This window comes from Geotrypetes seraphini, chromosome 5 (genome assembly GCF_902459505.1).
Source record: "Geotrypetes seraphini chromosome 5, aGeoSer1.1, whole genome shotgun sequence".
Taxonomy (NCBI): domain Eukaryota; kingdom Metazoa; phylum Chordata; class Amphibia; order Gymnophiona; family Dermophiidae; genus Geotrypetes; species Geotrypetes seraphini.
Window position 1 is genome coordinate 113,304,025 of NC_047088.1, and position 15,625 is coordinate 113,319,649.

Consider the following 15,625-nt stretch of genomic DNA (forward strand, 5'->3'; position numbering starts at 1 on the left):
TACAGAATGTGTTTTTTCAATGCTTTAATAAAATGATTTTAATATAAAATCCTAATTATTCAAGACTTGTGCGGATGGGATCAGACAGAGATTGTGGGGACAGGAACAAATTTTTTTCCTCTTGTCATTCTTTAGTTCTTACCTTTGCTAATCTTGTTAAATCTACACTCTATTCCCGAATTCGCCCTGTGATTTCCGATTAGCCAATTGTCTGCCTTTACAAGTACTGGTAAGCTGGATTTCTGTTTTCTGACCAGCCTTTATAAGAGTGCCATCAGAATGGGTTTAGCCCTTGGGGCTCCATTTACGAAGGTGCACTAAGCGTTTTAGTGCACACACTGGATTAGTGCGTGGTATAGTGTGCGATAGCTGAAAATCTAATGCCTGCTCAAAAGGAGCCCTTAGTTTTGGAGGGTACATAGTTCAATCACTCCCTTCCGACAGTGCAGGATGTGTCTCATAGCACATTTTTTTTGTCATTCAGTTTCCAATGTTTAATCACCTGTTTCAGTTGTTGCTGGTTGTTCTACGTTTCTTGTTATGAGCAGATTAGACTTATTTGTCGGGGAGTGTCCTTGTACCCCTCTCTTTTTTTGCCTTTGTCCTTTACAGATGTTCTGGCTGCTTTGTCACAGACTGGATTCCTAGGGGACAGTCCTGAGGTAAGAGAGGAAGCCTCTGTGTAATGAGGCTTCCTACAGGCTGTGGCGAGTATAGGAAAATACCCATTTGTCCAGGAATAGAGTATGGATTTACAAGAAAGAAAATTAGCAAAGGTAAGAACCTAATCTTTCATTAGTGTTTTATAAAAGAAAAGGAAGGTAAAAAATCTCTTCTTCAATTATTCATTTTCAGGTCCAGCCTCAAAGTAGCTTATATGTGAAATCAATATTACTCATCAACATAATTTATCAGTAAAGAAAAGAATATAAAAATTGGAAAATCAATCATAATATTGATGGAAATTAATGTTCTCTCTTTTCTATGATGCATCTTTTTTTCTAGTGTTCCTTCTTAGATTTTTTTCTCTTAATTTTCTTCTCTGTCTTTGTCTTCCTCTTCCTCTCTAACTGATGTTTCACCTCTGTTGTTTTTATATTCCTTTGCAGGGTGATCCAGGAGAAGATGGTAAACCAGTAAGTTTATGTATTTATTTTACTACTTAAAGCATATTTCTTCTCTGCAATGTACACTTTTATCAAAATGCCCATAAAAAGTGGTTTTGTAAGTCCTTTGAAGGTAACTTTGTAACTGCAAGCAAGAACTGTGCATAAAAGTCTGCTGAAATGGTACTCTTATGTCTCAAGGAGACACAATTTCATGTTGCAGATTTTAAAGCAGAGGTATGTTTGCTTTGTATCCCAGCAGAAGAAAAGTAAATAATACGTTTACTACAAGAAAATTTTTGAAATTGAACCTTTTTTCAAGTACTGTACTTATTTATGGGTTTTAAATGGTTTAGTTGGTGGACTTTACACACTGATGTAGGTTTTTGCATGTTGCACAATATATTCAAAAATCTTTTAAAAATAATTAAGGGATGGGGGATGGGAGCAGGTGGTGAAGTCTAAGAGGCATGGATATTTACCTTGAGTGCTGTGTCTGCCTCTTTAAAGCTATTTCTTCCATTTCAAACATTTTTCATGATTTTTTTGTATTGTTTGGTGTTTTTTTCTGATGATAGGGTACTATTTTCTTTGGGAAATTATTGTGATGGAATTTGAGAATTAATATTTGGTTTCCTATCCACACCAAATTTACAAGATATGAGATATCTGATAAGATTTTTTTTCCTTAGATCCATGTATTTTCAAGAACTGCAAGAGTGTGCATGTTTGCAGTCCAAAAAGTAGCTTTTTAGTTGTGGATGAAACAACTTGTAAAGTAGCATATCTTAGCTGCTAACAATCTGTAATATAGTGAATACACTCACAGCCCACTATCCTAATCCTCAATCTTAAGTAGGTTTCCATTTTTCATAGATGATGTTTGTGTGATAGCTATATCTACATCTACATACATCTAAATTAGGGGTCTCAAACTCAAACCCTTTGCAGGGCCACATTTTGGATTTGTAGGTATTTGGAGGGCCGCAGAAAAAGTAGTTAATGTCTTATTAAAGAAATGACAACTTCTGTAGCACCTGATAGACTGGTATAGTCCTTATGAATGGGTTATATGCCTCACTGCTACCAGCAGGTGGAGACTGAGAACAAACTTGTATATCAGGATAGCTTCCTCTTAGCAATCCAGTCTGTCTCAGTCTCCATAGCAGGTGGTAAGACTATTATTCCAGGACAAGCAGGCAGGTATTCTCACATATGGGTGACATCATCTGACGGAGCCTCAATGGGGACACCTCACAAGCAGACTTGCTTGAAGAAACTAGAAGTTTCGAGTCGCCCGCACCGCGCATGCGTGAGTGCCTTCCCGCCCAGTGCACAGGGCGCATCTCCTCAGTTCTTAGTTTTCCGCGGAGCCGAGAAGTCCGTCTTTTTGGCTCTCTCCGGTAACTTTGTCGTTCGTGCCTTCTCTTACCGCGGTTTGTGTTTCTTTTTCTCACGAATCGCTGTGTTAGTCTTTTTCTTTAAAAAATTTTTTACTTCCGTCTGTTTATCCGGTACAGGCCACTCGGCCGCAGCCCGTGGGCTTCGACTTTGCATCGGCTGTCTTTTTGTCTATGCCCCAGCCTGTTATCGGTTTCAAACAGTGTCGCAAGTGCACGATATCCCTTACGGACTCTCACGGACGCTGCCTCAAGTGCCTTGGGCCGAAACATCATCCTACCTCGTGCCTGCCTTGCCAAAGACTTAAGCCTCGTGCTTTTAAGCGTCGTTGCGTTCTGGTGGATAACCTCTTCAAGATGGAGTCTTCTACTCTCTCGGCATCGAAGGCGTCTTTGGCATCGGCCCCGGTCGACGCCTCTTCTTCTACTGCTTCCACCTCGAGCCTCATCAGACCTTCGTCTTTTGCAGCGGCTCTTGCTTCGACGTCCTCGGCTGCCATATCTTCTTCTGTCTCCTCAGGTCAGATAGCTCAGCACTCGGTTCCGCCAGTGGTGATTAAAGTTTCGAAGCCTTCCAAGTCGAAACACTCTCACACCACTGTGCGAGAACCTCCAGCCAAGGCAGGTGGGCTGGTTTGAGACGTGGTACCCTCCTTGCCGGCTCTTTGGAGGAGCAGATTATTAAGGTTCTCACTAACATGGGACCCACACAGCTTAATCTGCTTCAGCCTGGGCATGCAGAAGTCTCCCGCGAGGTTGAGCCGCCTGTGCCCCGGTCTGATCTTCCACACTCGATGCAGGGAGTGGAGTCTCTGCGAGTGTCTGGTCAGGCTTCCAAGCACGAAACGCATAGAGTAGAGTCTGTGCGAGTGCATCGACAGGATACCTCCCATTCTACCAAGGGAGTCCAGTCTTCGAAGTTGCTTGAGGGCTCCTCCATGCCTATAGATCTTCGATCAACTGCTTCCGAGGCAACCTCTGCTCGATCTTCGAGATCCAGTTCGAGACACAGTTCTCGACATCACTCGAGACCTGCTTCAAGGCATTCTTCGAGACATCATTCCTCAAAGCCTCGGTCTTCTCCAGCCTCGACGAAACCTCCAACTCCTCGTTACAAGTCTCCAATGCTGGCCCTGGAGGATATCCCGATGTCCAGTGCCTCGTCCAAGTCTCCCGGTTCCTTTGTACCATGGTTTCCTATCAAGGCTTCTTCTTCTTCGACTCCAGTTGCCTCGACGTCCTCGAGTCTTTCTCGAAGCCATGCCACTACAGATCAGTTATCTTTTTCCTCATTTTTGAGACAGATGGCTCTAGACTTGAGCGTTCCATTGGACACTGGCTCTAAGTACTCTAAAGAATACCTCGAGACCATGCATCTTCCTCAACCTCTGGCTGAGTCTCTCAAACTGCCATTACACAAGCTTCTTGATCAGACTTTTACTAGATGCATGGAGACTCCTTTTTCCATTCCAGCAGTTCCAGGAAAGTTGGATGCCAGATATAAAACAGTGAATCATAAAGGTTTTGACAATTCCCAATTGTCACATCAATCCTTGCTTGTGGAATCCTCTTTAAAGAGATCCCATCCTTCCAGAGTGTATGCCACAGTTCCTCCTGGCAGGGAAGGAAAGACCATGGATAAGTTTGGACGTCGTATGTACCAAAATGCTATGATGTCTTCGAAGGTCCTCAATTATAACTTTCATTTTATTATTTATTTTGAATTTCTTTTGTCTCTTCTGCCGAAATTTTTGAGTTACTTAGATGATAGAATGCATTTTGAGTTCCAAGAAGTCATTGCTTCTTTCTCTCAGTTGCGTATCCATCTTTTGCAATCATCTTATGATGCCTTTGAGCTCTCTGCCCAAGCAGCGGCTTGTTCTGTTGCTATGCGTCGTCTAGCCTGGCTTCACACCATAGATATGGACTCTAACTTCCAGGATCGCTTGGCGAAAATCCCTTGTGAAGGCAATGACCTTTTTGATGAGTCCATCGAGACTGCCACCAAAAAACTGTCTGACCATGCTAAATCTTTTGCCTCTATAGTCAGACATAAGCCTAAGCCAGCTCCTTCTAGACCTACACGTCCTCCTGTTATCTACCAGAGGCATTTTCCTTCAAAGCCGGCGCCTTACACTCGCCCTCCTTTGAAGAAGCAACCACCTCAGAAGCAACAGAAGCCTCAACCTTCTGCTCCACCTAAGACTTCTCAGCCTTTTTGACTGTTTGCACCAGAGCATAACAGCTATCGTTCTGTCTGTGACTCTTTTTCCACCTATAGGAGGTCGTCTCCATCTTTTTTACAACAGATGGACGGTCAAAACATCAGACCTCTGGGTCCTTTCCATCATCAGGGAAGGATACTCTCTTCATTTCAATCAAGTTCCTCCAGAGCTTCCTCCAAGAGAGTATCCTTCCAGTCCGTCCCATACCGCTCTTCTTCTTCAGGAAGCTCAAGCTCTGCTTCGTCTCCATGCCATCGAACTAGTTCCCTTGGAACAGCAGAACAGGGGGTTTTACTCCCGTTGCTTCCTTGTTCCGAAGAAGACGAGCGATCTGCGACCCATTTTGAATCTCAGGGCTCTCAACAAATTTTTAGTCAAAGAAAAGTTTTGAATGTTGTCCCTGACATTCCCTGACATCTCTCTACCCCTTCTCGAGCAGAACGATTGGTTATGCTCTCTGGATCTCAAAGAGGCCTATACTCACATCCCCATTCACCCGGCTTCCCGTCAGTATCTCAGATTTCGGGTGGGGAATCTGCATTTTCAATACAGAGTACTACCCTTTGGCCTGGCCTCGTCTCCCAGAGTGTTCACCAAGTGCCTGGTTGTGGTAGCGGCAGCTCTACGGAATCATGGTCTTCAGGTATTTCCCTACCTCGACGACTGGCTCATCAAAGATTCCACCTCTCAAGGGTTTATTGTAGCGATCCAGGACTACCTGGTTTCTGCAAAGTTTGGGATTCGAAATCAACTTTCCCAAATCCCAACTTCAACCCTCTCAGAATCTACAATTCATTGGAGCTGTTCTGGACACTGTCCAATTCAGAGCATTCCTTCCACAACAATGTCTGGAAGCTCTTCTTCAACTCTGTCATACAGTGTCTTCCCGCTCTTCCATTTCAGTGAGACACATGATGGTACTTCTGGGTCACATCGCTTCCACAGTACACGTGATTCCTTTTGCAAGACTTCACCTCAGAATTCCTCAGTGGACCCTGGCATCTCAATGGACGCAGGTTTGCGACCCTCTTTCTCAACACATAACAATCACTCCTTCATTGAAGCAGTCTCTCCATTGGTGGATGCTTTCTTCCAATCTCTCCAAAGACTTGCTTTTTCACATGCCCCCTCATCAGAAGGTCCTCACGATAGACTCGTCGACCTACGCTTGGGGCGCTCATCTCGATGGTCTCCGTACTCAAGGCCTCTGGACCAGTACCAATCGTCAGTGTCATATCAATCAGTTGGAACTCATAGAGATCCTCAAAGCTCTCCATGCTTTTCAACATCTCCTTCATGACACAGTAGTCCTCGTCCGCACGGACAACCAAGTTGCCATGTATTATGTCAACAAACAGGGAGGGACAGGGTCTGCCTCCCTTTGTCAAGAAGCTCTGGAAGTTTGGGACTGGGCAATCCGTCACAACACCTTCCTCAAAGCTGACTACATTCAAGGGGCTCAGAATTCCTTGGCGGACAACTTGAGTCGTCTTCTGCAACCTCATGAATTGACTTTCCATTCCTCGTCTCTTCATCACATTTTCTCACAGTGGGGAATGCCTCAGATAGACCTCTTTGCAGCTCCCCACAACTTCAAACTGCCTCAGTTCTGCTCCAGGATATACTCTCCTCACCGCCTCGAGGCAGATGCTTTTCTTCTACAATGGGCAAATCTATTCCTCTACGCATTTCCTCCATTCCCTCTCATTCTCAAGACTCTAGTCAAATTAAAGAACGATCATGCCACCATTATTCTAATTGCTTCTCGGTGGCTGAGACAACCATGGTACTCAGGGAACACCTAGGACGTAAATAGGGAACACCTGGATTGGCCTCCACGTGTGCGGGTCACCGAACTGGATGGACCAATGGTCTGATTCGGTGGAGGCATTTCTTATGTTCTTATGTACTTCAACTTAGCAGCAGGGAGCCATACCTTCTACCAGTTTTTCCTTCTCTGCTTACACAGAGTCAAGGATCTCTTCTTCATCTCAACCTGCAGTCTCTACACCTGACAGCCTGGTACCTTTCAACATAACTCCTCTTCAGTTTTCTCAATCTGTCAGAGATATTTTAGAAGCTTCTAGAAAGCTTACAACTAGACAATGCTATCACCAAAAATGGACTAGATTTTCTACATGGTGTTTCTCTCATCATAAGGAGCCTCAACATTCCTTCTTATCATCTGTTTTGGATTATCTTTTGCACCTATCCAACTCTGGACTCAAGTCTACATCCATTCGAGTCCATCTCAGTGCAATTGCAGCTTTTCATCAGCCTATTGAAGGGAAACCCCTCTCTGCTCATCCGGTAGTTTCCAGATTCATGAAAGGACTTTTCAATGTCAAACCTCCTCTCAAACCGCCTCCTGTGGTTTGGGATCTCATTGTTGTCCTTTCTCAACTCGTGAAGCCTCCGTTTGAACCAATTGATATGGCTCATTTGAAGTATCTCACTTGGAAAGTGGTGTTTCTCATTGCCCTCACTTCTGCTCGACAAGTCAGTGAGCTGCAAGCTTTGGTTACTGATCCACCATTCACTGTATTCCATCATGACAAGGTGGTTCTTCGTACTCATCCGAAATTCCTACCTAAAGTGGTCTCAGAATTTCATCTCAACCAATCTATCGTACTTCCAGTGTTTTTTCCAAAGCCTCATTCTCACCCTGGAGAATCTGCTCTTCATACTCTGGACTGTAAATGTGCTTTGGCCTTCTACTTGGAACGCACCAAATCACACAGAACTGCTTCTCAACTTTTTGTCTCTTTTGATCCAAATAAGTTGGGACATCCAATTTCTAAACGCACCCTCTCTAATTGGGATCTCATTGTTGTCCTTTCTCAACTCGTGAAGCCTCCATTTGAACCAATTGATATGGCTCATTTGAAGTATCTCACTTGGAAAGTGGTGTTTCTCATTGCCCTCACTTCTGCTCGACGAGTCAGTGAGCTGCAAGCTTTGGTTACTGATCCACCATTCACTGTATTCCATCATGACAAGGTGGTTCTTCGTACTCATCCGAAATTCCTACCTAAAGTGGTCTCAGAATTTCATCTCAACCAATCTATCGTACTTCCAGTGTTTTTTCCAAAGCCTCATTCTCACCCTGGAGAATCTGCTCTTCATACTCTGGACTGTAAACGTGCTTTGGCCTTCTACTTGGAACGCACCAAATCACACAGAACTGCTTCTCAACTTTTTGTCTCTTTTGATCCAAATAAGTTGGGACATCCAATTTCTAAACGCACCCTCTCTAATTGGGATCTCATTGTTGTCCTTTCTCAACTCGTGAAGCCTCCATTTGAACCAATTGATATGGCTCATTTGAAGTATCTCACTTGGAAAGTGGTGTTTCTCATTGCCCTCACTTCTGCTCGACGAGTCAGTGAGCTGCAAGCTTTGGTTACTGATCCACCATTCACTGTATTCCATCATGACAAGGTGGTTCTTCGTACTCATCCGAAATTCCTACCTAAAGTGGTCTCAGAATTTCATCTCAACCAATCTATCGTACTTCCAGTGTTTTTTCCAAAGCCTCATTCTCACCCTGGAGAATCTGCTCTTCATACTCTGGACTGTAAACGTGCTTTGGCCTTCTACTTGGAACGCACCAAATCACACAGAACTGCTTCTCAACTTTTTGTCTCTTTTGATCCAAATAAGTTGGGACATCCAATTTCTAAACGCACCCTCTCTAATTGGATGGCAGCTTGTATCTCTTTCTGCTATGCCCAGGCTGGTTTACCACTTCACAGTAAAGTCACAGCCCATAAAGTCAGAGCAATGGCAGCTTCTGTAGCTTTCCTCAGATCGACACCGATTGAGGAGATTTGCAAGGCTGCTACTTGGTCCTCGGTTCATACCTTCACTTCTCACTATTGTCTGGATACTTTCTCCAGACGGGATGGACAGTTTGGCCAAACAGTATTACAAAATTTATTCTCCTAAGTTGCCAACACTCCCACCATCCCATTCTGGTTAGTTTGGAGGTCACCTATATGTGAGAATACCTGCCTGCTTGTCCTGGGATAAAGCACGGTTACTTACCGTAAGAGGTGTTATCCAGGGACAGCAGGCAGCTATTCTCACAACCCACCCACATCCCCTGGTTGGCTTCTCTGCTAGCTATCTGAACTGAGGAGACGCGCCTTGTGCACTGGGCGGGAAGGCACTCGCGCATGCGCGGTGCGGGCGACTCAAAACTTCTAGTTTCTTCAAACAAGTCTGCTTGTGAGGCGTCCGTATCGAGGCTCTGTCGGATGTCGTCACCAATATGTGAGAATAGCTGCCTGCTGTCCCTGGATAACACCAGTTATGGTAAGTAAGTGTGCTTTTCGGCTCCCCTCTTAGTACTGTTGGAATTTTGTTTGGACTCCTGGGTTCCTCTTTTGTGCCCAACAGAGCTTGGACGGATCCTATTTGGGGATCCATCCAATCTCGGGTCCAGGACACCCCGTCTCAGGTACCTCGAGTCTCGGCTTCGGATCGTGGGGAAGCCCGGGCTTCCCCCGATGCCAGCGGTCAGAGTGTAAAAGTATTCTCTTACCGTCGGAGCGACTGGGGATTCCCTTTTCATGTCGGTCGGTTCCTCTGCCTTAGAGTCAGGAAAGTCCCAGGTTTTTCAGATGCGGCAGGTTGCAGGAGCTCCGATTTTGGCGGTTTCAGGTCCAATTTCAGCGGGAACCTCCTCCTTCATTTCAGTTACCTCAGGTGACCATCCCCCTGTTCTGGAAATATAGGGGCGAGGTATGGCAGGGTCCCCTGCTGGGGCAGGGAGTCCCTTGAGGCCGCTAGAGTTTTCTCCCCCCTGAAATTATGTTATTATTGGGAGGAGTGTGTGGCGCGGTGGTTGAAGCTACAGCCTCAGCACCCTGGGGTTGTGGGTTCAAACCCCACACTGCTCCTTGTGACCCTGGGCAAGTCACTTAATCCTCCAGAGCCCCAGGTACGTTAGAGAGATTGTGAGCCCGCCGGGACAGATAGGGAAAATGCTTGAGTACCTGATTGTAAAACCGCTTAGAAAACCTTGATAGGCGGTATATAAAATCCTAATAAACTTAAACTTAACTTAACTTAAACTTAGCACTTTATAAGGCTTATGTGCTGGCAGCTGGAGGCTCCTTGTCCACTCTGGAAGTCTCAAGGGGGGGGTTGCCCTCAACGTCTTCCCCAGTACCCCCCCTCTACTCCTCTCTTGTCCAAGTGCCCAAGGGTTTCTTGGAATAAGGATTTTTGCCCAGAGGAGCAAGATGTTATTGATGAGGATCTGGACCCTTGGGGAGATTTCCAGGATCCTCTTGGGGGATCGGATTCCACCAGCAAGTGGTTTGAGCATCCCTTTACTGGCGAAGATGTGTCTGTGGTACGCATTTTTCAGCAGGAAGAGCTAATTCTTCAGGTCTCCTCGGTTTTGCACTTTGAGGACACCATGTCAGAGCCCCCGCATATGGTGGACCCCTTGCTTAAGGGGATCTGCTCTACTTCCCACTCTTTTCCTATTCATCAGGATATTCGGGACATTATGTTCGCACAGTGGCAGGTGCCAGAAGCTCCCTTTCATTTTGTGCGCTCTATGGCCTGCCTGTATCCCATTCCTGAAGGGGATAGGGACACTCTGAAGTCTCCTGTGGTGACTGCGATGGTCTCGGCCATCTCTAAGAGGCATTCCATGTCTGTTGAGGGCGGTGTGGCCTTGAAGGACCCAGAGGAGCATAAGTTAGAGTCCCTCCTTAAACAGAGTTTTGATGTGACAGCTCTTGCGGTCCAGGTGGCAGTGTGTGGCGGGCTGGTGGCTCGGGCGTGTTTTCACTGGGCCGGGCATGTGCTTGACAGTAAAACTAAGGTTGGGAATTGCTTAAGCGCAAGGTGGCAAAGATTGAATTGGGTGCTTCTTATCTTTCAGATGCCATGTATAGCCTCTTGCGAGCTTCTGTGAAGTCATTGGCATTTGCTGTGGCAGCTCACCGTACCTTGTGGCTTTGTGCTTGTTCGGTCGAATCGGTGTCCAAAGCTAAGTTGACAAAGTTTCCTTTTAAAGGCTGTTTCTTGTTTGGTGAGGACCTGGACAAGTTGGTTCAGACTCTCACTGATTCTAAAGTGCCTCATTTGCCTGAGGATAGGCCTAGGCCGCTGGCTCGAGGTGGTGCTGTTTGTGGGCATGATTTCCACCGCTTCTGCCCTATTTTCAGCCTCCTGGGCTTTCTAGAGGTAGGTTCTTCCAACGCATGCAATCCTTTCATGGGTCCCGCTGGGGTGCAGGTAGCGCCCCTGCTGGGTCCCCTTCCGCCCATCCTGCCCAATGACTCCTTGCAGGTGCCTGTCTTGGTTCCGGTGGGCGCCTGGCTGAGGGATTTTTATCCAAAGTGGGCAGACATCATGTTCGATCAATGGGTTCTGGAGGTGATGCAGGATGGTTATGCTCTGGAGTTTGCCCGTTCCTTGCCAGATCGTTTTCTCGCTTCTCCCTCGCAGGTGGGATGGAAGCAGCAGGCCTTTCGGCAGACTCTTCAAAGATTGTTAAATCTCCATGCGGTGGTTCCTGTTCCCCGCAGGAGTGGGGCACAGGTTGATACTCGATTTACTTTGTGGTGCCAAAGAAAGAAGGGACCTTTCGGCCCATCCTGGATTTGAAGGGGGTCAACAGGGCTCTTCAAGTGCCTTCCTTCCACATGGAAACTCTGTGGTCTGTGATTCTGGCAGTTCAGCCAGGGAAATTTCTGACCTCTCTAGCTCTAACAGAGGCCTACTTGCACATTCCTATTCAGGCCTCCCATCATCGTTTCCTGCGCTTTGCGATCTTGGGGCAACACTATCAGTTCTGTGCACTTCCCTTTGGTCTGGCCATGGCTCCGTGTATGTTCACCAAGGTGATGGTGGTTGTTGCGGTGGCGTTTTGAAAAGAGGGCATTCTAGTTCATCCCTACCTGGACGACTGGTTGATTCAAGCGAAGTCATTCCAAGAGAGCACCCGGGTCACGGCTCGGGGGGTGGAGTTTCTGTAGTCGCTGGGATGGGTAGTCAACCTTTCCGAGAGCGGTTGTCTCCATCTCAGCGCCTGGAGTATCTAGGAGTGCTATTCCACACCTCCTTAGGGAAGGTCTTCTTTCCGGAGGACCGGGTAAGCAAATTGCAATCTCAATTTGCCTGCTTATGGTGTCCCAGTGTCCCACTTATCTTCTGAAGAAAAAGTCTGTTCCAGAATTTCTCAAGGCTAATTCCACTAGGAGTCAGGCAGCTTCTTGGGCTAAGTCTTCTCTAGTGCCTCCAATGGATATTTGCAAGGTTGCAGTTTGGTCTTCTCTGCATTCCTTTGTCAGGCACTACCGTGTGGATGTTCAAGCACATCGGGACATGGTATTCTGTGAACGTGTTCTGGTGTGGCCCTTTGGGGGTCGCACTCTTAATGGGTACTACTTTGCTACGTCCCATTCGTAAGGACTATACCAGTTTATCAGGCACTACAAGAGAAATGAGGTTCTTACCTGCTAATTTTCTTTCTGTTAGCCTGTAGACTGGTATAGTCCTCTATCCTATCTGTCTTTGTGCAGTGATTGCGGGGTTTTGTTTTGCTCATGTGCAGATTTTGTATTTTCTGTGGGTTCTAGTATTTTTCTAGGGCCGGGGACAAGTAAGAACAGTGGCTATGGCTCAGCTGACTTAGCTGATGAGCTGTGAGGATGTTTTCTATTCCAGGATTAAGTTCTACACATGTTCCAATAGTAGTTTATAAGTATTTGTTGTTTTATACTCCTATTTGGAGTGTGTTTTACTGTTTTCAGTTGAAGTCTTTCCTAGGTTCTGCTTGGCTATTCGGCAGACTGGATTGCTAGGGGGGGAAGCTATCCTGATTTGCAAGTTTGTTCTCAGTTTCCACCTGCAGGTAGCAGTGAGGCATATAACCAATTCATAAGGACTATACCAGTCTACAGGCTAATAGAAATAAAATTAGTAGGTAAGAACCTAATTTCTCCTTTGCATGAGATAAAACTCGTTATAGTTTATAGATCTTTCGTTAATTGCTTCTGATAATTTCAACTATACACAGCTGAAAGTAGTGCAACATGCAGAAAGTTAAGTTTAGATAGTTTTTCACTTTCTGCATGTTGCACTGCTTTCAGCCGTGTATAGCTGAAATTATCAGAAGCAATTAAGGAAAGATTTATAAACTATAAAGAGTTTTACCTCTTATCCAATGCATGATCCGCTTCTCGCAGACTACTTAACAGGATCCAACTGAACCTCCCCTCAACAAAAAAAATCTCACGTACAGAAGAATTTTCCAATTCATGTTCACCTTCCTGGGAGTCAAAATCTGGGATGGCCTTGCAGTAACAACAAGAACAGAAGCCGACCACACCCAATTCCAGAAAAAACTGAAAACTCTTCTCTTTGATGATTAATTTTATAAGATCACCCTACACTCCGGTTTCTTTTGCTTAATACGATTAGGTCTCTTCCTCCTTTCTCCCCCCTCCTCACTTCTCCTCTGCCCTATTTACCCTTTTCCTTTTCAAGTCACCTAGAGCCTGTTTAGATTTATGCGACTCACAAATATTAGATTAGAAAATTTTGATTTAGATTCTAAGATTTTGGTGTAGTCCTCTAGGCTTTTTTGTAGAGAGGAGAATCGATATCCGAATTGTGCCTGGAAAACTTGTGCCTTAAGTGTCCGGTGGTCGCGACCGCAACTACTTTCATCTCTCACCTCCTCCAGCACTGGACACAACCGCCATCTTACATCAAGCAATCACCGTCAGGAGAGGTGCCGAATTTTGCAAGAGTTCACAAGCTGCACTGTCTCCAATGGTTACGTTACATTCTGGAACGTTGCCCGCCTCACTGCTGTAACTTTACACAAGCACTTTCCTGTGCCTGTACACAATTGTCCTTTCCACTCCACCTCACAATCACTTCAGACGTAGGAAAGCGCTTGCGTGAGGTTACAGCAGTGAGGCGGACAACATTATTGAACAATGGTAACATACCGAGGGCCTCAAAATAGTACCTGGCAGGCCGCATGCGCCCCATGGGCCGTGAGTTTGAGACCACTGATCTAAGCCTATGCTAGCTGTCTTATATCCCACTGAATCCCAATTCTGATAAGCACACAATCCGCTTATACGCACTGATGTTATAGGTCCTACCTCTATTCATTCACGTTACGTTTACTCTGGTTAAAAGCAAACATGTTCTCATGTGGATGAGCCACATGTTTCGGATCAGCAGTCTAGGCCTGGCTAGGTGTTCAAACTTTTGGAACTGCACCATCGCATCACGTGGAGAAAAATCTTTGTCTTTGGCTGAACGTGTCCAATACGCTGGTCAAAAGTCATTATCTGTGGCTGAAAGTGTCAATGTCTTAAAGAGACTTGACCAACGGGAGAGACAGGTTTCTATTGCAAAGCATTACAGCGTTCATCCTAGCTAGATTTCTCAGATTCACAAAAAAAGCAAGCCATATTGAAAGACTGGCAAAACAGCAGCAATCCTACCAGGAAACAGAAAAGAATTGGGAAGGCTGGAGATGTTGAACAGACATTGCTACAATAGTTTGCTGAAGCTAGAAGTCATCAACTGCCAATCAATGGGCCTCTGCTGATTGAGAAAGCAGCACAGCTAGCAGAAGAATTGGGCATAGAAGACTTCAAAGCAACAAATGGATGGCTAGAGAGGTGGAAAGTTTGTAATGGCATAAAATTTAAGAAGCAGCATGGTGAAAAACAAGACACGGATGAGTTTGGTGCAGAAAGATGGAAGTGTTGCCATCAGTCATTGGTGGATATGAACCATGTGACGTTTTCAGTGCCGATGAGATGGCTCTGTACTGGTGTGCCATCCCTGATGGAACATTGGCTTTCAAACGCAGTGAAACTGTTAGCTTCAAGGTGCCAAAGGAACGATTGACATTGCTGCTCAGTTGCAATATGGACGGTAGTGAAAAGCTCGAGCCATTGGTGATTGGGAAGAATCGAAATCCTTAGTGCTTCAAAAACATTAAACGACTGCCTATTGAATATGAAAGCAACAAAAACGCATGGATGACAGTGATACTGTTGATTTAATGGTTGCAGAAGCTTGACAATCTGATGAGAAGGCGTAGGAGGCACATTGTAATGCTGTGTGATAACTGTGCAGCACACAGCAATGACGTAAGACTAACCAGCATCAAACTCGTGTTTCTGCCACTAAACTCGACATCTTTGATCCATCCGATGGACCAGGGGATAATTATCAACTTCAAACGTCATTACAGGTTGCTCGTCTTAAAATATGTTATGGCAGTGATTGATGAAAGCACGGAATCCAGCTCACGAGCTGCTGAGCTCATGAGAAAAATGACGGTGCTCGGCTCTCTTCACATGGTACGGGAGGCGTGGAGTCGAGTCTCATCATCAACAATTTCAAATTGCTATCGACTGGCGAGCTTCGTTCACGCATCTGATGAGACAAATGAAGCCACTTCATCTATTGAACTCCTAGTTGGACTCGCGCCACAAGAGTTTGAGCTATATGTCGCCGTTGACAACGATGTGCCCACATAATCTGACAGTACTAATTCCCATATCTGTACAGTCATAAAGGACACTGCAGACAACCAAGAGTCTGATGAGGATGGAGATGCTGCTGATACTAATGTAACACCTGCAGAATTTGTTTCCTTCTAGGACTTACTGAAGTCCCTACACAAGCTGCGTTATCTGGAGATAAATGGATGTCACAACTATGGACAGTTTTACAGCATCAGTAGTCAGATACACAGTCTGAATCGGCAATCTGTGTGCAGAAAACAATAACTGATTATTTCAGTAGAATGTTGGTTTAAAAAGGTTTACAGTGTATTGCATTAGATGGAACAGTGCTGTTTCTAAAACCAAACCGTGTTAAATTGTATGTT

The 15,625-nt window shown here is 45.4% G+C and overlaps 1 protein-coding gene across 1 annotated transcript in view; it reads left to right on the plus strand.

The window, feature by feature from the left end:
- COL18A1 (collagen type XVIII alpha 1 chain) overlaps positions 1-15,625 on the plus strand; it is a 585,697-nt gene that overhangs the window by 261,225 nt on the left and 308,847 nt on the right. The window contains exon 9 of the mRNA XM_033945055.1: positions 1,110-1,136. Within this exon, the coding sequence (XP_033800946.1) occupies positions 1,110-1,136 (27 nt within the window). The remainder of the gene's footprint in view (positions 1-1,109; positions 1,137-15,625) is intronic.